The sequence below is a fragment of the Lepidochelys kempii genome, chromosome 9, assembly GCF_965140285.1.
Source record: "Lepidochelys kempii isolate rLepKem1 chromosome 9, rLepKem1.hap1, whole genome shotgun sequence".
Lineage (NCBI taxonomy): Eukaryota > Metazoa > Chordata > Testudines > Cheloniidae > Lepidochelys > Lepidochelys kempii.
The window spans coordinates 9,430,327-9,458,020 of record NC_136388.1 but is presented as its reverse complement, the minus strand read 5'-3'; the positions used below and the strand labels follow the sequence as shown (position 1 = coordinate 9,458,020).

Below are 27,694 nucleotides of genomic sequence, written 5' to 3'. Positions count from 1 at the left end.
GACTCAGTCTTCTAAGGAATGGAGCCTAGTTCTTTCTCCATCCGTTTTTTAAATGAAAATTGAAACGAGTAAATACAAGACGGCTCTTGTGACGTTTAGGTCCCTCTGTTCAGACCGAGGGAGAGGACCAGGGTTGGACACACGTATATGAGGAGGGATCAAAAAGAATGGGACTGCTCAATTTAGAAAAGAGATGACTCAGGGGAATATGGCAGAGCTTTGTAAAATCATGAAAGGTGTGGAGAAAGTGAATAGAATCATAGAAGATCAGGGTTGGAAGAGACCTCAGGAGGTCATCTAGTCCAACCCCCTGCTCAAAGCAGGACCAACCCCAACTAAATCATCCCAGCCAAGGCTTTGTCAAGCCAGGCCTTAAAAACCTCTAAAGAGGGAGATTCCACCACCTCCCTAGGTAACCCATTCCAGTGCCTCACCACCCTTCAATAAAGAAGTGTTATTTACCCCTTCACATAACACAAGAACCAGGAGTCACCCAATAAAATTAATAGGGAGCAGGTTTAAAATAAACAAAAGGAAGAGCTTCTGCACACACAATACAATTAACCGGTGGAACTCATTGCCATGGGATGTTGTCAAGGCCAAAAGTCTAACTGGTTTCAAGTTCACGGAGCATAGGTCCATCAATGGCTATCAGCCAAGATGGTCAGTGATGCAACTCCATGTTCTGGGTTTTCCTAAACCTTCCCCTGCCAGAGGCTGGGACTGGACGACAGGGGATGGATCACTCAATTATTGCCCTGTTCTGTTCATTCTCTCTGAAGCACCTGGTACTGGATACTGTCACAAGACAGGATACTGGGTTAGATGGACCATTATGGCCCAGTATGGCTGTCCTTTGTTTACCAGAGCAGCTCAAATAACTAAAATGTTTATTTGTGAATAACTATGCAATTAAAACAATGCCATAACTCACAATCAGTATTATTTATAATGTATTATTCTAACCAGTATTGATATGTATAATAGGTCTATTAATAAAACACTGAGATTTTGGCATTTAAGTCAATGCAACTTGCGGTACTAAGAAATTAAGGATATTCTCCCCTCAATATGTACATTTTTAGAGGCCCTTAGAAAATCTAGCCCTGCAAAGTGCAGGATATTTTTCTGCCTAGAAAGATGTGCTAAAGCCATGTACCAGGATGTTATTTCAGAGAAATCAAATGGCTCTGTCCCAAAGAAACAGAGACAATATACCATTGCCATCAGCATCACATTCTGTCTTCCCAGTTTAGCTTCACTTAGCCAGCTTGCAATAGCTGTACATTCTTCAGGTACCAACAATTCTAACTTGACACACAGAGCCAATTTCATATCTGGGGTAACTCCACTGAAACGAGTGATTTACAACAAAATGTTTGAAAAGTGGACGTGTCTTTGTGGAAGTTACCAACATGCTAATGTTGGAATAAAACAGTTTATTAAGCAGTCCTGCTTAGACTGACAGAAATGAGAGACAAAGCAGATAGCAATGAATGACACTTGCGATTGCCATATTTCTACAAGAAAGCTCGCAGGTCACACATACTGAATTGTGCCATTACCGAAATAGGAGCTGGTTTGGGAAATTCAGTAAAGGATTTCTATAAACGTGAGCGTAATTGTACTTTACACCCATTAGTGTAAATGAGAATCAGGCCACTCAGTGTTCTGTTTAGCTAGTGACTGTGATGTAGATCATTTGCCTCCATGTCCTGTTTACACTGTGTGAGAAGAAACAGGGGTGAAAATGGAGAAGACTGGTAAGTTAGCATGATCCGGAAGAGGAAGGAAAGGGGGGAGGTGGGGAAGATTAGAAACCATATGCTGCAGGGAAAGCAGAGCAGAGTAAAACAGCATGGAGGAAAAATTGAGGCATTGTGTGCCTAGCTCAAAGTCATCACCGCAGACCCTTGCAAAGCAGTGACATGTGGTTAAGATGGCAGAAGCTACTGACAGGGATGCAGGCCGGTAACCTTGGTTACTACTGATGTATGAAAAGCAACGAGGGTCTGATAAGAGAGGTAAGGTTTGGATGTCGCTGGGGGGGGAGGGGGGGCGGTGATTTAAAATGATACTTGACAAAGGCATGTGGGCCATAGCATAGAGTCAGACATGTGCTGTATAAACTTGCATTTAACCAAGGTGTTCAGGACGATATCACCTGTCTTCAGCAAGATGATACAATGATACTTGTATTTCTTAGGGTATGTCGACAATATATTTCTTATTTGTAGTAAGCCGGGGGCAGACTGAGAGTCTTAACTTCGCCAGGGAAATAGAGACAGTGTCACCAAATGATATCATTTCAATTTAGTACACACCAATAGAAACCTACCTCAGGTGTCAGTGTCACTTGGCATTGAGCGATGAGGGCAGGAAATCAGGAGTTTGAGGAAGAAAATGAGGCAAAATAATAGTATTTACATGGGCAGAACATCCAGTAAACAGATCCCCACTCTCAAAAAGGTGGTTAAGAAAAGCTCACACTGGACTTTCTTAATATCTCTACCTCCCATGTCATAGAAATGCACTGGACAGACTGATTCATTTGAAAGAGAGATTTGAAGCATACAGTACATGACAGGTAATATGAAACTTGCCTCCAAAGTAAATGAGCACACGTTGAGCCCTGTGAAGCCTGGATTTCCGCTATCTAAGAGACTCCCCATCTCTCTGTGCAATATCCCAACACACAAGATCAGCAGAGGCACTCCTGCTGACAGTCCTGAGATTTGAACTCTGGTGAGCCCTCGGTTCTAGAAGACACTTCCCGTCAGGCTATGACTACATTGCAAAAAACACATTCCCCGTGGCAGCAAGTCTCAGGGTATGTCTACACTACGAAATTAGGTCGAATTTATAGAAGTCGTTTTTTTAGAAATCGTTTTTATATAGTCGAGTGTGTGTGTCCCCACAGAAAATGCTCTAAGTGCATTAAGTGCATTAACTCGGCGGAGCGCTTCCACAGTACCGAGGCAAGCGTCGACTTCCGGAGCGTTGCACTGTGGGTAGCTATCCCACAGTTCCCGCGGTCTCCGCTGCCCATTGGAATTCTGGGTTGAGATCCCAATGCCTGATGGGGCTAAAACATTGTCGCGGGTGGTTCTGGATACATATCATCAGGACCCCGTTCCCTCCCTCCCTCTGTGAAAGCAGCAGCAGACAATCGTTTCGCGCCTTTTTCTTGAGTTACCTGTGCAGACGCCATACCACGGCAAGCATGGAGCCCGCTCAGGTAACCGTCACCGTATGTCTCTTAGGTGCTGGCAGATGTGGTACTGCATTGCTACACAGCAGCAGCAACCCCTTGCCTTGTGGCAGCAGATGGTGAGGTAGGACTGGTAGCCGTCATCGTCATGTCCGAGGTGCTCCTGGCCACGTCGGCCAGGAGCACCTGGGCAGACATGGGTGCAGGGACTACATTAGAAGTGACTTGACCAGGTCATTCACTTTAGTCCTGCAGTCAGTCCTATTGAACCATGTTATGGTGAGCAGGCAGGCGATACGGATTGCTAGCAGTCCTACTGTACCATCTTCTGCCAGGCAGGCAAGAGATGAGGATGGCTAGCAGTCCTACTGCACCATCTTCTGACGAGCAGCCATGAGATGTGGATGGCTTGCAGTCCTTCTGCACCATCTACTGCCAGCCAAAGATGTAAAAGATTCCTCTAGATCACACTGCAGTCACCCACAGAGAAGGCGCAGAGAGGTAAATCTAGTCATGTATCAATCAGAGGCCAGATCAACCTGCTTGTTCCAATAAGAACAATTAATTAGGTGTGCCATTTCTTATTGGAACCCTCCGTGAAGACCTGCCTGAAATACTCATCGATGTAAAACCACCCCCTTTGTTGATTTTAGCTCCCTGAAGCCAACCCTGTAAGCCCTGTCGTCAGTCACCCCTCCCTCCGTCAGAGCAACGGCAGACAATCGTTCCGTGCCTTTTTTCTGTGCGGATGCCATACCAAGGCAAGCATGGAGGCCGCTCAGCTCACTTTGGCAATTAGGAGCACATTAAACACCACACGCATTATCCAGCAGTATATGCAGCACCAGAACCTGGCAGAGCGATACCGGGCGAGGAGGCAACATCAGCGCGGTCACGTGAGTGATCAGGACATGGACACAGACTTCTCTCAAAGCACGGGCCCTGGCAATGTGGGCATCATGGTGCTAATGGGGCAGGTTCATGCTGTGGAACGCCGATTCTGGGCCCGGGAAACAAGCACAGACTTGTGGGACCACATAGTGTTGCAGGTCAGGGACGATTCCCAGTGCCTGCGAAACTTTCGCATGCGTAAGGGCACTTTTGTGGAACTTTGCGACTTGCTTTCCCCTGCCCTGAAGCGCATGAATACCAAGATGAGAGCAGCCCTCACAGTTGAGAAGCGAGTGGCAATAGCCCTGTGGAAGCTTGCAACGTCAGACAGCTACCTGTCAGTCGGGAATCAATTTGGAGTGGGCAAATCTACTGTGGGGGCTGCTGTGATGCAAGTAGCCAACGCAATCAAAGATCTGCTGATATCAAGGGTAGTGACCCTGGGAAATGTGCAGGTCATAGTGGATGGCTTTGCTGCAATGGGATTCCCTAACTGTGGTGGGGCCATAGACGGAACCCATATCCCTATCTTGGCACCGGAGCACCAAGCCGTCGAGTACATAAACCGCAAGGGGTACTTTTCAATAGTGCTGCAAGCTCTGGTGGATCACAAGGGACGTCTCACCAACATCAACGTGGGATGGCCGGGAAAGGTACATGACGCTCGTATCTTTAGGAACTCTGGTCTGTTTCAAAAGCTGCAGGAAGGGACTTTATTCCAAGACCAGAAAATAACTGTTGGGGATGTTGAAATGCCTATAGTTATCCTTGGGGACCCAGCCTACCCCTTAATGCCATGGCTCATGAAGCCGTACACAGGCAGCCTGGACAGTAGTTAGGAGCTGTTCAACTACAGCCTGAGCAAGTGCAGAATGGTGGTAGAATGTGCATTTGGACGTTTAAAGGTGCGCTGGCGCAGTTTACTGACTCACTTAGACCTCAGCGAAACCAATATTCCCACTGTTATTACTGCTTGCTGTGCACTCCACAATATCAGTGAGAGTAAGGGGGAGACATTTATGGTGGGGTGGGAGGTTGAGGCAAATCGCCTGGCTGCTGGTTACGCGCAGCCAGACACCAGGGTGGTTAGAAGAGCACAGGAGGGTGCAGTACGCATCAGAGAAGCTTTGAAAACCAGTTTCATGACTGGCCAGGCTACGGTGTGAAAGTTCTGTTTGTTTCTCCTTGATGAAACCCCCTGCCCCTTGGTTCACTCTACTTCTCTGTAAGCTAACCACCCTCCCCTCCTCCCTTCGATCACCGCTTGCAGAGGCAATAAAGTCATTGTTGCTTCACATTCATGCATTCTTTATTCATTCATCACACAAATAGGGAGATGACTACCAAGGTAGCCCAGGAGGGGTGGTGGAGGAGGGAAGGAAAATGCCACACAGCACTTTAAAAGTTTACAACTTTAAAATTTATTGAATGCCAGCCTTCTTTTTTTTGGGCAATCCTCTGGGGTGGAGTGGCTGGGTGGCCAGAGGCCCCCCCACCGCGTTCTTGGGCGTCTCGGTGAGGAGGCTATGGAACTTGGGGAGGAGGGCGGTTGGTTACACAGGGGCTCTAGTGGCAGTCTGTGCTCCAGCTGCCTTTGCTGCAGCTCAACCATACACTGGAGCATACTGGTTTGATCCTCCAGCAGCCTCAGCATTGAATCCTGCCTCCTCTCATCACACTGCCGCCACATTTGAGCTTCAGCCCTGTCTTCAGCCGCCACTTACTCTCTTCAGCCCGCCACCTCTCCTCTCAGTCATTTTGTGCTTTCCTGCACTCTGACATTATTTGCCTCCATGCATTCGTCTGTGCTCTGTCAGTGTGGGAGGACAGCATGAGCTCGGAGAACATTTCATCACAAGTGCGTTTTTTTTTTCTTTCTAATCTTCACTAGCTTCTGGGAAGGAGAAGATCCTGTGATCATTGAAACACATGCAGCTGGTGGAGAAAAAAAAAGGGACAGTGGTATTTAAAAAGACACATTTTATAAAACAGTGGCTACATTGCTGTTAACATTACATACATAGCACATGTACTTTCGTTACAAGGTCGCATTTTGCTTCCCCCCACCGCGTGGCTACCCCCTCAACCCTCCCCCCTCCCAGTGGCTAACAGCGGGGAACATTTCTGTTCAGCCACAGGCAAACAGCCCAGCAGGAACAGGCACCTCTGAGTGTCCCCTGAAGAAAAGCACCCTATTTCAACCAGGTGACCATGAATGATATCTCACTCTCCTGATAAAGAGATAAAGAACGGATGTTGTTTGAACGCCAGCAAACATACAGTTCAATGCTTTGTTGTACAATGATTCCCAAGTACGCGTTACTGGCCTGGAGTGGTAAAGTGTCCTACCATGGAGGACGCAATAAGGCTGCCCTCCCCAGAAACCTTTTGCAAAGGCTTTGGGAGTACATTCAGGAGAGCCGCGATTGCCAGGGCAAAGTAATCCTTTCACATGCTTGCTTTTAAACCATGTATAGTATTTTAAAAGGTACACTCACCGGAGGTCCCTTCTCCACCTGATGGGTCCGGGAGGCAGCCTTGGGTGAGTTCGGCGGGTACTGGCTCCAGGTCCAGGGTGAGAAACAGTTCCTGGCTGTCGGGAAAACCGGTTTCTCCGCTTGCTTGCTGTGAGCTATCTACAACCTCATCATCATCTTCTTCGTCCTCAAAACCTGCTTCCGTGTTGCCTCCATCTCCATTGAAGGAGTCAAACAACACGGCTGGGGTAGTGGTGGCTGAACCCCCTAAAATGGCATGCAGCTCATCATAGAAGCGGCATGTTTGGGGCTCTGACCCGAAGCAGCCGTTCGCGTCTCTGGTTTTCTGGTAGGCTTGCCTCAGCTCCTTAAGTTTCACGTGGCACTGCTTCGAGTCCCTGTTGTGGCCTCTGTCCTTCATGCCCTGGGAGATTTTGACAAAGGTTTTGGCATTTCGAAAACTGGAATGGAGTTCTGATAGCATGGATTCCTCTCCCCATATAGCGATCAGATCCCATACCTCCCGTTCAGTCCATGCTGAAGCTCTTTTGCGATTCTGGGACTCCATCATGGTCACCTCTGCTGATGAGCTCTGCATGGTCACCTGCAGCTTGCCACGCTGGCCAAACAGGAAATGAGATTCAAAAGTTCGCGGTTCTTTTCCTGTCTACCTGGCCAGTGCATCTGAGTTGAGAGTGCTGTCCAGAGCGGTCACAATGGAGCACTCTGGGATAGCTCTCGGAGGCCAATACCGTCTAATAGTGTCCACAGTACCCCAAATTCGACCTGGCAAGGCCGATTTAAGCGCTAATCCACTTGTCAGGGGTGGAGTAAGGAAATCGATTTTAAGAGCCCTTTAAGTCGAAAAAAAGGGCTTCATCGAGTGGACGGGTGCAGGTTTACATCGATTTAACGCTGCTAAATTCGACCTGAAGTCCTAGTGTAGACCAGGGCTCAGAGCCTGAGTCAACTGACTTCGGCTTGTGCTACAGAGCTAAAAATAGCAGTGTAGACTTCACACTGGAGCCTGGGCTCTGAGACTCAAAACCAGGGGTTTGTTTTTTCTTGTTTTGGGTTTGGTTTTTGGTGTTTTGAGGTGTAGACCTACCCTAAGAGTCCGAGAGTTGCCAGGTTTGAGGATCCATTAGAAAAGGTGCAAGGCTCATCTGTTCATTGAAGCATTTGGCTGATCTGGGCTAAAAGGGAATTCTGGGTATGGACTGAAGTGGTTAAGAAAGGACTTTCTACTGACGCTCTTTATTCCAGATAGTGGGTTGGGAGGCGGGTGTAACCCACGCCCATTCATTATGGCTCTCTGTCCCCCTCTAGTGGTGGTGGGGTCATACATAGAGTTTAAAGTGCCTGCTACAGCCTTTGCTAGGAAATGGGGGTGTCTCAACTCAGGCCATAGCATCTCACACTTGGAAGTTCCAGGTTCACTTCCCACTGCTAACAACCCACCTGGGGCAAGGCATTACATGGGTGACAATGAATGATGTAAATGTGCCCAGAGGCTTGCAAGGTGAGCACATACTTATAAATAATTACACTGTGCCAGTACACACCTCTCTTTTGCATGTTCTATACACAGTAAGTGTTACAGAAGTACAGTAATGCATGGGGGGATTTAGAAAGTCATATAGGATTAGTTATGCCATCTCCCTGATTGGAAGGCGTATTTCATTGGGGGGAGGGATAGCCCAGTGGTTTGAGCATTGCCCTGCTAAACCTAGGATTGTGAGTTCAATCCTTGAGGGGGCCATTTGGGGCAAAAATTGGGGATTCGTCCTGCTTTGAGCAGGGGGTTGGACTAGATGACCTCCTGAGGTCCCTTCCAACCCTGATATTCTATGATTTTACTTTGGTGATCACAAATCTCTTCTGCCTGATTAACACAGAACTGCTACTGAATTCTGCAGGACACACAGAAACTGACTGTAGCGAAGCGACGACTCATCAGCGCAGCACCTCCTGCTGATCATCTTGGGAATTAGCTCTTTTTCAGCCTCAGAATGCCCTCTGCCGGCCGGTGTCTCACCTGCCTCAGGCCCCGCGTCCCTGCCAGACCCCCAGTGCCCCTTTCCCCCACACTCTGGGTCTCCCCTCCGAGGGGAACCCCCAATCCTCTAAACCCAACTTGCCTCAGTGGCTACTGCCAGTCATCATTTAGTCCCCCATTCACTGGGGCAGACTGCAGTCTGTAATGGTCACTCATCACTGGCAAGGGGTTAGGACCAGCTGCCTTTGCCTATACCCAGGCTGCACCTTTGTGCCCCAGTACCTCTGTAGGCCTTCACCACGGCCTACAGCCTGGGGGTTTACCAGTCTGGAGCTCCCCAGCTCCTCTTACCCTTCCCCAGCACTGCTCTACTTCAGGTACCTTGCTCTCAGGCAGCTAGCCCTTCCCACCCCAGGGCTGGAGTGAGACTCTCCCAGCTCCTGGCCCACAGCCCTCTTATCAGGGCCAGCTGGGGCCTGACTGAGCTGACCACACCTGTGGTCAGCTACTCACTCAGCTGCTCTCACTGCTTTTCCCAGCCACAGCCCTCTTATCAGGGCCAACTTTTATCTTGGAGTGGGGCAGCCACCCCACTACACTGACCTGCAAAGGCAGAACCTCCTCCTCTGCCTGGAATGGATACTGATCAATCTTTATCTTCTGCTCTGTGGCAATGAAGCATTTTATATGCTGAACATCTCGACAAGCAGAATGTATTTCTTTTAAAAATGCACCGTACACTATCTGGTGGAACCATATGTAACCTTCCCCACAATCTAATAGCCTATACCCCTCTTCCTGGTCAAATTGTTTTCTACCTAGATGTCTCCCTTGACTTTGACAGCAAAATGAAAAACGATCTCCTACCAATGCTATAACATTTACAGCAAGATTGTTCTAGTGTGTATAGCCACACGATTGTAGTATATTGTGTAAAGACCATACTATAGCCCTCTGCTACTCACTCTGTGCTGGGAAATAGGGAAAGACAGTTGCTGAGGGTGAATTAACAAACTGCAGAGTAGCAAGGCTTTGCAGTGCACCAGTCTCGCCCCTGGCAGTTCCCACCTTCTGTAATCTTGCCATAAAGCACACATGCAGAGTCAGAGCTCTGGTTCTTCCTCTGTTGTGTGTGAAGAAGAGGGCAGGGCCGCCTGGGGAAGCCTGCGCTGTACCTGTTGTGTGTGGGTGAAATTCACTCCTGTGCAGAAAACCTGCTCCAGGTCTATGCATGACTGAAGTGGGACTTAAGTCGTACATAGGCCGTGACCTGGTCTTTTGCACAGGGGTGAATTCCATGCTGGATGACTAGCGGCCCTGGTTCTGCAGGGCCACCAGACTGCAACCTCTCAGAAGTTCTAAAACGGTGAACACAAAGTAAAGCAGTGATCCACTCGGGAAGTGAAACTGCAGGGAGACAGCAGGCCTTTGTGCTTTGGCTCACCTGGGAATGCTGGTTAAATACGTCAGAACGTTCAGAAAATCCTCGTCGGGTATATCGCTGAACCCCGCACACTCTGGGAAAGTTATAATGGGTGCCCCGTCCTTCCCTCTGCCTCCTGCAAATAAGAGAAGTTTTCAAGAGGTTAGAAACGTCCTGAGAGCAGAGGATCAGCCAATGCACAGTGTGTCATGAAACGTTAGCATGTTCCTCACTGAGAAGAGGTGTGATCCTGTGGATAAGGCTCCAGACTGGGACACAGGAGATCTGGGGACAGATTCTCAGTTTGTATAAATCAATGTAGCTCCATTATGCCAATTTACACCAGCTTAGAATCTGGCCCATGGGGTCTGTTCCTGGCTCTGCCACTGAATGGTTATGTGACCTTGGTCTAGTCACTTCACGGCTTTGCCTCTGTCTCATGTGATCATTTGTGAAGTTTTCAGGATTCACAGATACCTGCAGTCTTGGTTGGTGACTGTAAGCTCCTTGGGGTCTCCCTATGTATTTGTGCAGTACCTAGAATAATGGGATGTGGATGCTGAACCTGACTAGGGCCTCAGAATGCTAAATATTAAATAATATTTGAATAATAAAATTCCAGGAACAAACCAAGCTTTGGGGCTTTCATTCACAAAAATACTCAAAGAGGGGTGCTTTAAACTAATCAACAAGTTTTGCTTACTATCTATCCACCCCTTTATTAACTGCTCAATCAACACACACACCCACCCACCCCTCCTTGTACAGGCCCAGACCTGTCTGAGGAACCTCCAGGTCCACTTCATGCCTGGCTCCCGTCTCTAGGATGGGCTGATCCAAACCCAGGATCCAACCTCCCCCCAAACTTTAGGGAAGTCTGGGTGGAGATCTCAGCTTTGTGGCCCACGTCCATCTCTGGTTTTCCTGTTACATTACTCAGCTCAATGGGGAATTACGCCACTAATATAGTGACATACATAGCGTAGGATAGTAACTTAGCAATCAGGCTTGTCACTCTTCTGAAGGGCCTAGTGTCCACTGCACAAAGCATGAATCCCCAGGTCAGTCCCCAAACCCGGTTTCCGGATTAGCAGCTCTGCAGCTGTGCGGAGGAATAAGGATTTAATCCAAAACCCATTAAAGTTAATGGGATTCTTTCAACTGACTTCAACTGGTGCGGAATAAGAGCTTAAGTGAAAGTACAGACAAACAGGATGGCAATAAGTAAGGGAGTGAGAACGTTCAGGGTTTTTACTGAAGGTGTCCCATCCTATAATTGCAGCTAAGGATCTTCAGTGAGTCCCTCCCCTCCCTCTGCCCATCTCGATAAAATCAGCTATTTGGTCCTGACTGCAAACCCAGTAAAGGGTTAAACCCTGCAGCACTCCTTCCTATCTCTCTGAGACAAGGAAAGATCTGCCTCAGCCCGGATTGTGCTCCACATCGTTCCTGCCTAAAGGTAAACGCTGTGGCCTTCTCCTTGGGGAGTTTCCAGGGAATTATCCCTTTGGGGCAGGGCTTGCCAAACCCAATGCATTCTGTGGAAGAGTCCCCATCATCCTCCCACAGCTCCTGCCTCCATGCTGCCCTACAGGCCCCCCTCTCTCCCCAACTTGGCAGTCTGGCCCCTAGAGGAGCCAAGCTGTCTTTAGCTGCAGTCACAGAGGGGAGCTGCAGCCAGCGGTTAATACATCGCCACCCAGAAACTGGCGTGAGCAACAGAGGGCGGGAAGTTCTTTGCTCTTCCCCATCCTGCCTTGGCCCAGCCCCCAAAGTGCAGCAGGTTTTAGCTAGGGGATCAGTGCCCCCATCGGCAGCGGGAATCATAGGCTGGGGGAGGCTGTGCCTCCCCAAACTGCCAGGCGTGGCCCCACCCCCAGGGCGCCCCTCCTGCTTCCTGCCTGCTCTGAGCGTGGCGGTGAGGCTCCAGTCCCCCTGAGCAGCGGCCCCAGCTTGAGCTGGGACCATGCCATCTGCCCTCCCGCGCTGGGGGCTTGGGCCACATGCCCTCCCTGCGCTCCAGGGCTGGGGCCACGCCACCCGCCCTTCTGGCACTCCAGGGCAGGGGAGGCTAGCCTAGGGTGTGGGCCAGTAGCTGCAGGGGGAGGGGCCCCCTCCGGCAGTGGGAATGTGTGGAAGGGGCATGGCCTTGGGCTGAAGGGGCGGGGCTGGGGGCTAGCCTCCCCCAGCCTGCGGTTCACACGCTGCCCATGAGTGCCCCCTTCACAGCGGACAAGCTGTGGAGAGGTATCTGTGGGATGCTGGAGAGAGAGGAAGTTTGACCTCACTCCTCTGTTTGGGGAAGGAAGAGATCTGCCCTCAGGGTGGGGGAGGGCATCCTGGAAGTGGCCCATTTTACATCATGTTTAGTTTCAGAAAGAGCTCAGGCTATTTCTGTCTGCCATACTTGCCATTAGGTTGCCAGGTACATACTCCTGCTCCATGTCCTTCTCACCTAGGCTGGCCCCACACTTTGGCTGGAAACTATGGGTTTCAAAGATCCTCAGCCAGCATAAACCGGCCTCATTCCATTGGCTTCCACGGAGATGCACTACACCAGTGGAGGATCTGGCCCTCTTTAAGACAATATTGAATGAGAACGTGACTGAGTTTGAATGCACCCTCATTTGTCCCACCAGTGATCCCCATCCAGGCCAGCTTCTCAACACATTAACTGTTTCATTAACATAACACTGTGACGCTGGCAGACCAGGTGTCAGCTTATGACACAGCCCCAGGCCAATTCAGGTGTATCAGTACAGATCAAAGTGATTGTTAAATGTATAAGAGTGTATTTGGTGTTTAAACTTCATAAAAACTAGAGGGATGTTACATGCATTGTTTTCACTTATCTGCGTCCCCTTTATAATGCAGTAGCAAACACTGATATTGTTTTAACCCTGTAACTAAATAACCCATAAACCAAGAAAGAAGCCTTCAGGAATGCAAATGAAGAACTTTAATAGAAAAGTGCTAATTTCAAAGCACAGGGTCATTGTGTGTGATCATCGGAGTTTAAAGATTAAAAACGCATTCCTCATTCTCTGTCATCAAAGGAAAAGCCTACGCGGGTAGAGATATTGTCATCTTTTTTCTGTGAGAAGAAGCTGGATTCAAGGAAAGATCCTGCATCTCGGGACTGTGTGGACTCTTACAGGGAAATATACTAAAGTGAGCTGTAGTTCACAAAAGCTTATGCTCTAATAAATTTGTTAGTCTCTAAGGTGCCACAAGTCCTCCTTTTCTAAATGCAAAGCAGATGATCATAATGGTCCCTTCTGACCTAAATATCTATGAATCTATGAATCCCCAGAGATAGTCTGGGTACCCTGAAAAGACTTTTGGGAAACTGGCAATTTATTAGATCACTGTCACCATTTGGAATGACAAACTATGACTTACTGTGCATATATTTTACCTGCTTTAACCTCTCAAAAACTCTCATTTCCTTTTCTTAGCTAATAAACCTTTAGTTAGTTACTAGAAAATTGGCTGCCAACGTTGTCTTTGGTGTAAGATCTAGAGTGCCAGTTGATCTGGGGTAAGTGACTGGTCTCTTGGGACTGGAAGCAACCTGAATGTGATGGGATTTTTGGTATAAGCGAAGCTTTATTATAAAGTCCAGTTTGTCTGACTGGCAAGATAGACTGGAGAGTCTAAGGATTGTCTGTGACTTCATGGTAAGACTGGCTCAGTGAAATCTAATTACAGAACACACCATCAGTTTGGGGTATCTGCCCTGTTTTCTGACAGTCTGGCCTGAGGTAGGCACTCACAGTCATGAGCCACTCCAGAGAGCCTGACAAATGCTTCCTCTTGTCTCCCCAAGTCAGTCTCCGGGAGTTCTGCATAAAAGCAGTTTTTCAGTCTAGATGCTTGGTAAAGGGGTGGCTTTGTTAGGACATTCTCAAATGTTGACCTCTTTTTGCTCCCTTCTAATCCATAGGATCATTTTAGTTACAGATGGAAAAGACCACCTACTGTATTAACTCATCCAGTAGACGCTTCCTGCCAGGGGAGAATACAGTCCCACAGCTATTAAATTGGATCTCAGCCAGACAGCAAGCAAAAGTGATTATAATCAGTGCTGCACTGAACTTACTTATAGGCCACGGACTTCACATTAACCCTGGTTGATGGCAAACCTCAGTTCCCTGCTGGTTCCATCACATCCAATTTATCCGTAGGCAGCAGTGGGCTGGAATATGTCACCATCCACAATTAATCAGACTTTTCCCTGGGCAGATTGTTGCCGCAATCTGCACTGATCCAGATTCTGTTCATGGGCTTGCTTATGAGGCTGAAGCGCATCAAACCACTGGGTGTTTAGTTGCAGAGAGAATATATGACAGGTTTCAGAGTAACAGCCGTGTTAGTCTGTATTCGCAAAAAGAAAAGGAGGACTTGTGGCACCTTAGAGACTAACCAATTTATTAGAGCATAAGCTTTCGTGAGCTACAGCTCAAGCTTATGCTCTAATAAATTGGTTAGTCTCTAAGGTGCCACAAGTCCTCCTTTTCTTTTTTAGAGAATATATGGTGACATCTTGTGGGCAAGACGGGTAATGTCATAGGAAATCCAACACACTTCATAGGGTGACCAGGGGTCCCGTTTTCGACTGGAACGCCCGGTCGAAAAGGGACCCTGGCGGCTCCGGTCAGCACTGCCGACTGGGCCGTTAAAGGTCCAGTCTGCGGTGCAACAGGGCTAAGGCAGGCTAATCCCTACCTGTCCGGGGGCACCGCACGGCGCTCCGGAAGTGGCCAGCAGGTCTGGCTCCTAGGCAGGGGGCCTCAGGTGTCTGCACGCTGCCTCCATCCTGAGCACCAGCTCTGCACGCCCAATGGTCTGAGCACCCCCCTGCACCCCAAACCACTCATCCCCAGCCCCACCCCAAAGCCCGTACCCCCTCCTGCACCCTAAGCCCCAGCTCTGAGCCTCCCCAAACCCACAGCCCCCTCCTGCACCCCAGAGCCTGCACCCCCAGCCCAGAGCCCTCATCCCCCCTACACCTCAACCCCCTAACCCAGCCTAGAGCCCCCCCACACACACACACCCTGAACCCCTCATCCCTGGCCCTCACCCCTCCCACACCCCGATCCCCTGCCTCAACCTGCAGCTCCCTCCCACATTCCGTATCCCTCAGCCCCACCCCCCAGCCTGGAGCCCCCTCCTGCACCCCAAACCCCTCATCCCCGGCCCCACCCCAGAGCCTGTACCCCCAGCTGGAGCCCTCACCCCCTCCACACCCCAACTCCCTGCCCAGAGCCCCCTCCCGCACCCAGAACCCCTCATTTCTGGCCCCACTCCAGAATGCACACCCCATTTAGAGCACTCACCCCCTTCCACACCCCAACCCCCTGCCCCAGCCCAGCGAAAGTGAGTGAGGGTGGAGGAGAGCAAGCCACCGAAGGAGGGGGAATGTAGTGAGCGGAGGCAGGGCCTCAGGGAACGGGCGGGACTAGGGTGTTTGGTTTTGTGCCAATAGAAAGTTGGCAACCCTATTCATTGCTTCTCTAGGCCAAGCTCACTGCACATCTCAGGGGCTCTTGGCACCCCTCCATCAATCCCCACCCCAAGCTTTCTTGTTCCACCCTCCTCAGTCGATTTTATTTTAGCCCCACAGCTGCTCAAGGGTTCGTCTACTCTTGAAAGGTATTTTGGATTAAAGTAGGATGTGAATTTAAAGTGCAATAGCTATTCTGGTTAATTTCCCATTGTAGACAAGCCCTAATCTGCACCTGCTCCAACAACCCCACCCCCCGAAGGAGTTTGGTCATCTGAGGATCAGTGCAGTGCATGGGCAATCAAGCCAACATCATCTTTTCCTCAGCCACATCTCCTCTGCCAGGGGCAGCAAGGCAGTGGGGAGATAGAGCCGACGTAGCAAGGTCTGTGCTACTAGAGGATTTCTTTACATAAGGGAAATCCAGTTAAACCAGCTTCAAAGTGTGTGCGCAAAGCAGAATTAATGAGGCCAAGGAATTTGGCCCATTGCCTGAAGAGGTCATCCATGCTTCTGAGATGGGGAAAAGTACATCATAAAGTTATCTTAGGAGACAGCCATGTAGCCTAGCAATCTGAGCAGAGGACTAAGAGCCAGGAATTCCTGGGTTCTGAAAAGGACTCTGAAACCAACGCTCTGTGATCACCTAGCATCTCTCTGCCTCGATCTCCTTTTCTCTGAAAAGGGGATGACACCACTTACTGGTGCATAGGAGTGTTTGGAGAATTCATGGATTAAGTAGTATGTGGAGAAGAAGGAAAACTGAAATCTGCACTCGGATGCTTCCCTGCATTGAAACAAGTGAGACTGCTCAGGTGTAAGTGAGGACAGATTTGGGACCAGAAAATGCTAAGCATTATTATTATGCTGGAAGACTCAGAACATCAGGCATACGATGTGACAACTGGCAGTGGAAACACATGAGAAATGGTCTGCCTCAGCCTCACCCATATCTGAATCAGCAATAGCTTCTGGGGAGATGGATTACAAGGAAAAATCCTGCTGTCAGTTTATTTAACGAGCTAATGACAGGGGAGGGAAGCTCATTACACACAAGAAGAGCTTGCAAAGCGCCCTCTGTTTCTGGCAGACGATTTCCAGCCATCTCAAAATGCCGGGAGTGTCAATTTCTTTTTTTAAATTACACAGGCCTTGCTGCAGTGTTCACTGCGTTCACATCTTTATGCTAATTTCTGCAGATTCTGAACGGGCCAACTGCAACCTTTCTAGGGAGCCATGGGGAGGGCTTATGTTAATGTGATTTGTCCTGAAGACAGGGGCACAACCAGAATTTTGCTAAGAAGTGGGCCCAGTTTACTAGACCAGCTGCCCCAAATTTGAGTGGCGTTGCAACACTGTGCCCCAGGTTGCAATGCCCCTCACTGAAACCGGGCCTGGCCACTCCTCTGTCCTGATGGGGTGGGGGTCCCCCCACTCAAATTTGAACAAGTAGCATTGCGTCCTGGCAGACAGAGTCACAACACTACACAAATTTGTTCCAGGCAGCCCTTTGTTGTCCAGTCAGGGGCCCAGGCACCCATGACTAAAGTCACTGGGAGGGCTGAGGACATGAATTAAAAACCAATGGGACCATCATGAGCCAGATCCTACTGTCCTTACTCAGGCAAAATTTCCACTGAAGATCTACTGGCATGAGGACTGAGTAAGTGCTGTGGAATTCGGCCCAAAGCAGGCTAAGTACATCCTATGGCTTGGTGCACAGCACCTCCCAGTACTTCATTCTAACATCACTTATACCGGGGTGAATCCAGAGTGACTCCACATGGTGTGAAATTCTGCCCTGCACTTCCAGGAAGTGCAGTGCAAAAGACGCAGACCAAGAGACGGGGAGCAAAGGTGGCCTGTAGCCGCTTTTGCTCCCTCTGGCTTCTGGGCTATTCTGGTGGCTGACATGGCCATCCAGCCCAAGTTAGAGAGGCCCCCAGCTGCTCAGATTTATGCTCAGCAGATAAAGAACCTGGGCCTGCCCCCACCACACCCCAACACTGACGCTTGTGAGATAGAACAGCTCAGGGTTGATTCCCGCTGGACCTGCACCTAAGGGACTGCTCTCCCTGTCCCTTATGAGACCTTTATGCTCTGTGCATTGCTGGAGTGAGGAGTTTGTCCCAGACTGGACAAACAAAGGGCTATAGAGCGCAGCTGCGAAGCCAGGGCGCCAACCGAGCATCCACAGCTCTCTCACCCTTTGAATGAGTGCAGCCAGGAGTTAAAGTACTGGTGTGTAGGGCAGTGCACAGCTTCCCCCCCAGCCCCTCCTTAAAAGCTGACAGGAGCTCGGTCTCGTCTCCCAGGCTTGGACACCCTCAGAGCTCCCCATCCTGTTTGCATCTCTTAACAACTCGGTGCAGATTGTGCTGGCCTGTGGCCCCAGCCGGCTCACCCCATATGGGCACAGTACCCGCGTGCCCCCTTGGAACTGTGCCCAGCCCCTGCGCACCTGGGCAGAGCTGATGAAAACTGAGTCTCATGCACTGGTCAAAAGAATTAACCGCCCCAAGCTAAATAAATAAGCCAGAGCCAGCATCCAGGAGCTGAGCTGGGGCAGGGGGGAAGGTTGTTGGTGAGGAGAGCAAGGGGAGTATTCCTGAGTGGTTGGAGGCGAGGTTGAGAGGAGCAAGGGGGTGCACGGCAGACCAGGACAAGGTGGGAGGCTGTTCCCGGGATAGGGGGCAGCACAACTGAGGCAGGAAGCCAAGAAGGAGAAAGCGTCACGGGACTGAGAAGAGCAAAGGTGAAGAGCGCGGGCCACCGAGGTCAGCAGGGGCTGGGATGTGGGGCGTGCTCAGACCACTGGACCATCCCTTTCTCTGACATGCATATAACCAGCTTGTCCACAATCCAGCAGAGTGTCACTGGAACCCAGAGGAGGACTTCAAGAAGACAGCAGGGAGAATTAAGAAATATCAGAGAATCAGCACTTCCACTTCTCAGCCCCCAGCTGAGAGGCACAACCCTAACCTGCTGCATTCCCTTCACTTAGGTTTCCTGGATTCTCTTGTATAGAGATTGCCAGGTCTGCTGAACTGTGCTGAATGTTTTCCCAGGCTTGAAGAAGAGCTCTGTGGACCTGGAAACAGCGTCTCTCTCACCAGCTGAAGTGGGTCCAATAAAAGACATTACCGCACCCACCTTGTCTCTCTGAACGATGTTCTTTGGTGCTCACCAAATGAGGACCAGGTTGAGGCTATTTCCATTTTTCTTAGCCATCATTAAGTCATCATTTGTGGATTGTAGTGTTTTCCATCTGTGATGGACAGGGCCCTGACCCCCAGTTTCACTCCCACATTGTAACATAGCCAAGAGATAGCCTTCAACAGACACACCGACTTTTTGTCTCTCTAGCTCGTCACTTTAGCACCTCAATCATTGGTGAGGCTGCAAAACAGCTGGTTTTCAGACTTTAGTGTCAAACTAATGTGTCAAACAAAGCCTTTGCAGCCAATTAATTCCACATAGCATGCATCTTTTTATTCAAGGGTTATTATTCAGTTTGTGCGTCAATTACAGGGACACTGTCAGCGTAAAAAAAAATCCTGGATAGGATTCTCCCCTACAATGCATCTTGTGTCATTTACAACTGTGCAAACGGAGCGTAAAAAGGTGCCATCCGGACGTGGTAGCATTTTATACACTCAAATTGCACTGGCATAAACAACTGTGCAAGGTGCAAATCAGTGGAAAAAACAGTATGTATAAAACACAAATGTCCCAGCTGGGTTACTAGACAAGAACAGGTTTCAGAGTAGCAGCCGTGTTAGTCTGTATTCGCAACAAGAAAAGGAGGACTTGTGGCACCGTAGAGACTAACAAATTTATTTGAGCATAAGCTTTCGTGAGCTACAGCTCACTTTCCACTGAATGCATCCGATGAAGTGTTCATAGAAAATTCTGTGTCTGCCAGTGCACATTATGGGTGATTCCTTAAATTAAATTGTTCGGTGCCCAGACTCCTTCAAGCTTATGCTCAAATAAATTTGTTAGTTTCTAAGGTGCCACAAGTACTCCTTTTCTTTAGACAAGAACAGAGACTGTTAAGTAACTAACTAATTTTTAAATCTAATTTGCAAACACTTCATATGCTCCTTGTTTGCTTCTTGCCTTTACTACTGGACTAGTCAGTTTCAGATTCTCATCCACTAGCACAATGTAGTGATGTTTGGGCTGCAAACAGGAAAGGGGAAGGTTTGTTTGTTTAAAACACTAGTTCTATTGGAAATTAATTAAAACATGCATAGGAACATTTGTATTGGTCTGAGATTTTGTTGAAGCGTATTCTTACAAAACCTAACTTTGGGGCTATAGGTGACCTGATTTTCAGATTCTGAATTCATATCACAGAATGGGCACTTTTCAATTTGGCAACTACAAGACTGCACAAGGCAACAAGAAAACAGCTATTTAAAAAAAAAAATCCCAACACTCAGCTCTAGCCCCTTTTCCCTTCACTCACCCAAAAGTCATAGACTAAAGATGAACAAGAAAGTAAACAAATTTGCTTTGCATTAGCCAGCTGTCTATTTTAAGACGTAATCCTTCTTCCATTGAAGTCGAATGGAGTGTTGCCATTGATTTCAGTGGAAGCAGACTGGGCCCTTACCTAGGTTTGCTAAGAAAATGGAACTCTGCTAATACACTTCATGACACTTTCTCTAAGGAGCTTGTGATTTATTAACAGGCTCTGTTATTGTCAGAACTGACAGACTGGATTCTTTTCTGACAGTAATTACAGATAATTACAACATGTGAAACAGCAGATCAAACAGAAGGAGGGCAGCAACACTCTTTCTTTTAAACAGCATATTTGCACAGCACGTTATTAATCTTTCTGCATTTCAGGAACAGCATCTTACCAGTGGTCCTCCATTCTAATGCACACCTGCTTTCGCCTAAGAATAGCCAGCACTTTTGTACCACCGAACTTTCTGTAATCGGTCCTCCAAAATCAGTGGAGCAAATGCAGCACTCTCATAATCTATCACATAAAAGTGCAAAAAGTTTATCTGTGTTGGTCCTGCTGCAATCACATAATGAAAGTGGTGTTTTTGAAAGAAGGAAATCATAGCATCATAGAATGGAGGGTAGTGGCTTATAATCAGGAATCTAGCCATGTGAACTTGTGCTCCCATCAGATCTCACAAGCTAAGTGTGGTCGGGTCAAGCTCTGGGATAGGAGACCACCAAGGCATCACTACGTGGTGCACGAAGTGGCGTAGGTGCTTCATTACGTGGCACTCTGCAGTCCTTTTCCATAACTGCTGAGTCCCAGACAAGGCTTGTTACACTCTTCCTGGCATAGGCCATACAAACTTTGGTAGTCTGGCAGCCAGAGAGCACTACAGGGTCTGTTTCCAGTGGCTTCAGTAAACAGTCTCCCTTTCATTCAGTACCGTTAAGGATTTGTCTGAACGGTGCATTAGTCCATGCTGCAGAGGTGCAAATTCTAGTGCACACTAGCGTGTCGCACACGAACTGACATGACTCAGTGTTCCCTCATGCACATTAAAGTAGTCCTGTTTGAAATGGGCCTACATTAACATGCACTAGGGAACTCCGGGTCTACACCGGCCAGATACTGCACAACACCCTGGTATGCAGTAGAATTTACATCCCTCTAGTGCGGACTAACACATTGTACAGACAAGTCTTTGGTCTTGAATCTCCTGTGCCATGTAATCAACACAAAACCCTCGTTAGTCAATGGATAACTGCTCCCATCTGCTCAGAGCCCAGAAGAGAGCCAGGTCTCACGTATTGGAGTTGTATAGGGACGGGAAAGACTGGAGTATATCCATATGAAGATGGCTCAGCAAAGGCACAGGGAGCAGCTGAATGTCACAGAGTCAGGGTCATAGCAGGTAACAGAAACTAGGAACGCTGGTCTCCCAGTCCTCTGCTCTAACCCCTGGACTTTCCTATTTGGATGCCCCTGTGTTTTAGATGCAATTGCTGAAGCCAAAGTAATGCATAGCCAAAAAGTTGACATTATACCATATATACGGTCAAGAACTCAGATTGAATAAACTTCAGCTGGCCTTCCGACACACTTCTATACTGCAGACCAAACACATCTTGTGTTGCCAAGACTGTGCAGAAGACCCCTGTAAGGAAATGGTCAGGACTTTTTTTGCAAGAAGTGCAAGACTTCAAGTATTAAAGGCTTTCCTTGGCTCTTCAACACTGATGCTAGGTTGATGGAAGAAATCTTCTGTCACCCTGAGCTACCCCCTCCTGGGGAGGTGGATTATCTACACTGCCAGAAGAACCCTTTCTGTTGGCGTAGGCAGAGTCTACACCAGTGGTTCTCAACCCATGAGCCACCTGCAGCCCAATCAGCACACAGCGGTGGCCCATGTGACACCCTCAGGGCCATACAGGTAGTATATATATACTGTATGGATGCAGCCCACATAATACATAGAGAGCTGCATATGCGGCCCACAGTGGTAAATAGGTTGAGAACCACTGGTCTATACTGAAGCAATAGCTCTAGTATTTGAAGTGTAGACATACCCTGAGATGACAGAAGCCTGTGAAATATGATAGGCATACACGGAATGATGGCCCTAAAGTTTAATAATCAGTGGGCGGATGGGCTGGCTGGAATGAGAACGGAATTAGTTTGGGGGTGACATTTGTATTTCAAGGTGCCACTTCCGACCACAATCAAAAGCAGAAGTCCTAAAATAGCCCAAGGAAGGTTGTCCCTGCTGAACTGGACCTGCCTGTGTATGTTTGTGTTCATGTCACCCCTAGTGGCTGCTCCTACAAAGGGATATATAAGGCTATACCCTCACTGGTATAAATCACCATAGACCCTGTGACTTCAATCGAGATAGACCCATTCATATGAGCTGCGGATGTGACCCATAAGGCCGGAGACTACTACAGGTAATGGAGAGATTCTCTTTTAGTGTGAAAGACAGAAGTCTGCAATTTTGGGGTAGGTCTGAATTCTTTCCGTGCTGATGGCTATTCAGCCAAGGAATTGGTACACCAGAGCATTTGGAATCAGGAAATACTGTAAACCTCAGGAGATTTCCGGTTTGAAAGCAGCCAAACGTCAAAACTCTGAACCATTTGTGGTTCCCCTATCACCAATGAAAAGCAGCACGATGGTAGGAAAAAATGGATAGAAGTGCTCAAAACCCAGATGAGGTCACCTAAGTGAGAATTACTTTAACACCAGAATGGGGGGAAAAGAACTCTCAGACCTGTTTTCACTGGATGAAAACAATCTCTTGGCGGGATGAAAAGGAGGATTGCATTTACAGAGAGAAATGCACCTTTGAGAATCAGGCCACTTTTATCTAGGTGCCTACATGTGGATTTGAGAACCTGGCCCTGGCCACCCAAGTTTGAAAATGTTGGTGTAAGTGTCAAATCCTTGCAAAGAAAACCTACACGCTATGAACCAGGCATAATCTGATGTCTGTATGAATCTTCTGACAGTTCTGTAACAATGGCTTGGAGCAGTGTGAACTGCCTAATTTATCTCATTGGGGTGCTGCTGACTCTAGAATTTAATGAGGATAGTTGATAAGTGATCTGCAAATGGATGAGTTTCTGAGTTTTTGTTATGATCATGGAAGAAAACCTGGAAAACGCTCACCCATCCCCATGTTATTGTGTTTGTTGTGAACGTTCACACGCTAATTGAAGAACTGGTGTGGTGGACCTTTAACAAAGGCATCCTTTCTCCAAAATGCTCAGTACTAGTTTGAGTTAGGTAATGGTTAAAGTGATTTAAAAGAGTCTGGCTTAAAAATCCTTCCCACTTTCAGTTGCTCCCAAGAGCAAAGGAATGAAATTGAATCTTAGAATTGACTTCTGCTGAAGGGGCAGAAAAAGGCATCGCTTGCTCTGACTGGTCTAGCTGGGTAAGAAATATTTGAAATGTATTCCGACACCGGCTGAGAACCTCCTCCACCACTCTTGGCCCTGCCCCAAAGGGTGTGGTGCAGCTAGGGTGACCAGGTGTCCGGTTTTTGACTGGAATGCCTGGTCGAAAAGGGACCTTGGTGGCTCCGCTCAGCACCACCGAGCGGGCCAGTAGAAGTCCGGGTGGCAGTGCTGCAGAGCTAAGGCAGGCTAGTCCCTATCTGTCCTAGCTCCGCGCTGCACCCCAGAAGCAGCCAGCAGCTCTGGCTCCTAGGTGGGGGGCCATGGGGCCCCACATGCTGCCCCCGCCCTCCGCACCAGCTCCACGCTCCCATTGGCCGGGAACCGTGGCCAATGGGAGCTGCGGGGGCAGCGTCTGCGGGCAGGAGCAGAGCACAGAGACGCCTACTGTACCTCCGCCTAAGAGCTGGACCTGCTGGCTGCTTCCGGGGCGTACAGCGCAGTGCCAGGACAGGCAGGCAGTCTGCCTTAGACCCGCTGCGCTGGTGACCAGGAGCTGCCTGAGGAAAGCCCGCCTCCCAATCCCGAGCCCCAACCCCCTACCCCAGAGCCCCGCCTGTAACCCAAACCCTTCATCCCCTGGCCCCGTCCCAGAGCCTGCATCCCCAGCCCAGAGCCTGTGCTCCCTCCTGCACCCCATTCCCCTGACCAGCCCTGACCCCCCCAAACCTGGAGCCCCCCCTGCACCCCAAACCCCTCATCTCCAGCCTCACCCTAGAGCCTGCACCCCAAGATGGAGCCCTCACCCCCCCTGCACTCCAACCCCTTGCCCCAGCCCAGAGCCCCCCACACACACCCTGAACCCCTCTGCCCCAGCCCCCAGCCCCCTCCTGCACCCCAAACCCCTCATCTCCAGCCCCACCCCAGAACCTGCAACCCCAGCTGGAGCCCTCACTCCCTCCCGCATCCCAACCCCCTGGCCTCTGCCCCAGCCCAGTGAAAGTGAGTCACCGTGGGGAGAGCAAGCCACAGAGGGAGGGGGAATGTAGTGAACGGGGCAGGGCCTCGGGAAAGGAGCTGGGCTAGGGTGTTCAGTTTTGTGCGATTAGAAAGTTGGCCACCCTAGGTGCAGAGCAGAGCTGAGACCAGCTGAGGGCCCGCTGCATAGGAATGGCTTGTCAGACCCATTTCCTTGTAGGCTCAGAGCAGTCACTGATTCGTGGGCAGGAGCACCGTGGGACTGACCTGGGGGGACTAAGTTCACTGTTGCAGTTGCTGTGTCAGTGTTTGTCATCTGCTCTGACACTGCAATAGGAGACAATATGGAGCTTGGAGCAACTGAAATCGCCTTCGGGGTGTGGGGGTGAATGCAGGCACTTTTATGTGGGATAAGAGGGAAGGTCCTCTCATCAACCAGTAACTGGTTGGCCAGAAGCTGGGAATGGACAACAGAAGATGGATCTCTGATGACCTGTTCTGTTCATTCCCTCTGGAGCACCTGGCATTGGCCACTGTTGGAAGACAGGATATTGGGCTAGAACAGGGGTGAGCAAACTACGGCCCAGGGTCTGCATCCGGCCCTTCAGACATTTTAATCTGGCCCTCAAACTCCTGCCAGAGAGCGGGGTCCCGGGCTTGCCCCGCTCCCCCTATGCCGTAGCTCCACATGGCTCCCGGAAGCAGCAGCATGTCCCCCCTAAAGCTCCTACACGTAGGGGCAGTCAGGGGGATCTGCACACTGCCCCCACCCCAAGCACCACCCCCGCAGCTCCTGTTGGCCGCCCTCCGAACCCCTCGGTCCCACCCTCCTGCACCCCAGAGCCCACACCCCAGCTGGAGCCCTTACCCCCTCCTGCACCCCAACCCTCAATTTCATGAACATTCATGGCCCGCCATACAATGTCCATACTCAGCTGTGGCCCTTGGGCTAAAAAGTTTGCCCACCCCTGGGCTCAATGGACCATTGCTCTGACTCAGGATGGCTGTTCTTGTGGGTGTGTGTTGTGTAGTTTGTTAGGCACGATAGGGGGATGCCACAGTATTGGCAACACCAGAACGAGCGAATGCAGAAGAGAAGCGAAGGAGCCAGTTCACTCTCCACGCTGTCCTCGGCCTGCCTGCGGACTGAAGATAGTTATCAATGGTGGTTGTCAGATGAACACTGGGAGTCAGACAGAAACCCTCTGAACCAGCCCGTCTCCCATGGAGATAAGATCGAATCATCACTCAACGACACCATTTAAATCATGAGCAAAAGCCAAAGGCAGTGAGGAGAATGGTTTAAAAAAGCCACTGTGGCTGAGTCACCACCAGACAGACCCCAACTCCCCCGGCTCTCAGTCATGGCCAGGCTGCTTCTCACATCACCATGCAGTGCCGCATATTACACACTGAAATAGGTCACGGTGGTGAGGGTTGGACCAAACAAGTTTATAGTTACAGAGCTGGACTCGTGGATACCTGGCTTCCCTCTTCCCCAAAGCACAGACAAACTGACTGCTCCACAGCCCCATAACACTGCCAGCTGGAGTGCAAGCACTCTGCCCTCTGCCTAATCCAGTCTGCTCTAGAGCCCGTCAGTCGCTGCTTGATGAACAGGGCTCTTCTTCAACCAGCGGGGGTGTGTGTGTGTGTGTCTGTGTGTCTGTCTGCATGGCTCTGGTCCATCCTCAGGGTAGGGGGCTCTGTCCTCTGGGCAAGAGCCGACTGGGAGGGTGGCTTTTGCCCCTGCAAAGCTGCCTTTGGGCATGGAAAGAAGGGGGCACAGGAAGTCCCTTAACTACAGGATTTGGGGTGGAGGTTCTGGGGACAGGTTACAGGGCCCTATGTTGCCGATGTTGCCCTGTACAACAATTGCAGGTACTACACTTACCTGCTGGGGGAGCTCTTTGGCTCCTTTGCCAATTGACAGCTCCAGAGAGGTCAGCTGACTTCAGTGTTGGGAGGAAAGGATGGGGGGTGCTCTTGACTCACAGGCTCTCTTCCTGATTGTCACTCAAGCAGGGAAACCCAACCACCCATGCAGAGATGCACATGGAGCACTGCCAGCTCCTGGCATCACTTTCCAGCAACCTCACCCCCCTATAAGGCAGCAGAGGAGGTGCCTGGATCTCCACCTCTGTGGAGGAGATGGGGCTGGGCACAGAAGGGTAGCTGTATCTGTAGAGCGTGCCTGAGTCAAGGTTTGTCTCTATGGGACTTGCACACACCTACCTCCCCCCTGGAACATCTTGGGAAGTTACCCAGAAAGCTCCAGAGAGTCCCGGCTCTAAACAGCACTGAGATACAGCACTGCAACAGCAGGATAGGCTCAAATGATCTCGTTGCAATACATTAATCTCTCGTTAAACTCATCTACCCAGAAGAGTACAAAATTTCTGCAGCTTGCAATTCCCACTTGTATCTTAGCTGTATTCCTCGTCACATGGTTTTAACTTACTGTAATTTAGTAATAATTATCCATGTTTCTGTCTGTAGATTATTAAAGAAGATTTTTTTTTAAATCCTGTTAACTTCATTATCATTACCCGCATTTTAGAAATGGGAAAACTGAGCCTCAAATACATTGAGTGACATATCCAAGGTAACATAGCAGCATCAGAACTCAAACCTAAGATTCCCAATTCCAAAACTCAGTCAAACCCACCTGACTTGCTAGACACATTGTTTAGGGCTGTCTGATCCAGCAAGGTGCTGAGTAGGGCTGGCTGGAAAATAAGAATTCCATTTTGTGAAAACTTCAAGGTTTTGGAATTTGTTTTTGTTCTGCATTGGAACAAAACCGAGATCTTTTGAAATTCTTCACAAAAAGAAAAAAAAAACGGGGAGACACCCACCCAAAATAGCCTGTGGTTAAAGTATTCATCAAGTCTCCACTCCACCTGAGTCTCAGTGGCCCAACACATATTTCCCAAGTCCTTGCTCTCAATCAAGCAGAGCATAGCCTTGAACCTAGGTCGCCCACATACCAACTGAGTGATCTAACCACTGGGCTACTGATGATTCTGAGATGGGTCTCTCTCATACGTATCAGAGTAACAGCCGTGTTAGTCTGTATTCGCAAAAAGAAAAGGAGTACTTTTGGCAGCTTAGAGACTAACCAATTTATTTGAGCATAAGCTTTCGTGAGCTACAGCTCACTTCATCGGATGCATACCGTGGAAAGTGTAGAAGATCTTTTTATACACACAAAGCATGAAAAAATGGGTGTTTACCACTACAAAAGGTTTTCTCTCCCCCCACCCCACTCTCCTGCTGGTAATAGCTTATCTAAAGTGATCACTCTCCTTACAATGTGTATGATAATCAAGTTGGGCCATTTCCA

General features: G+C 49.3%; 2 protein-coding genes across 6 annotated transcripts in view; both read right to left on the bottom strand.

Moving 5' to 3' along the window:
- Window positions 1-27,694, bottom strand: part of MCF2L2 (MCF.2 cell line derived transforming sequence-like 2) — a 319,822-nt gene that overhangs the window by 208,248 nt on the left and 83,880 nt on the right. For all 5 annotated transcript variants that reach the window (XM_073359253.2, XM_073359256.2, XM_073359257.2 and 2 more), the window contains exon 3: window positions 10,023-10,137. In XM_073359253.2, the coding sequence (XP_073215354.1) occupies window positions 10,023-10,137 (115 nt within the window). The remainder of the gene's footprint in view (window positions 1-10,022; window positions 10,138-27,694) is intronic.
- Window positions 5,500-8,152, bottom strand: LOC140917129 (uncharacterized). The gene is made up of 2 exons (XM_073359265.1): window positions 6,601-8,152; window positions 5,500-6,037 (listed from the first exon to the last, which is right to left on the bottom strand). Exons 1-2 carry the CDS (start codon window positions 7,175-7,177, stop codon window positions 5,955-5,957), a joined length of 660 nt encoding a protein of 219 aa, XP_073215366.1. The 5' UTR covers window positions 7,178-8,152; the 3' UTR covers window positions 5,500-5,954.

Excerpts from the sequence above, each read along its gene's own strand:
- LOC140917129 (XM_073359265.1), bottom strand. The coding sequence starts at position 7,177 with ATGCAGAGCTCATCAGCAGAGGTGACCATGATGGAGTCCCAGAATCGC. Across the intron at positions 6,038-6,600 it reads AGGTGGAGAAGGGACCTCCG|CTGCATGTGTTTCAATGATC; the intron begins GTGAGTGTACCT and ends TTTCTCCACCAG.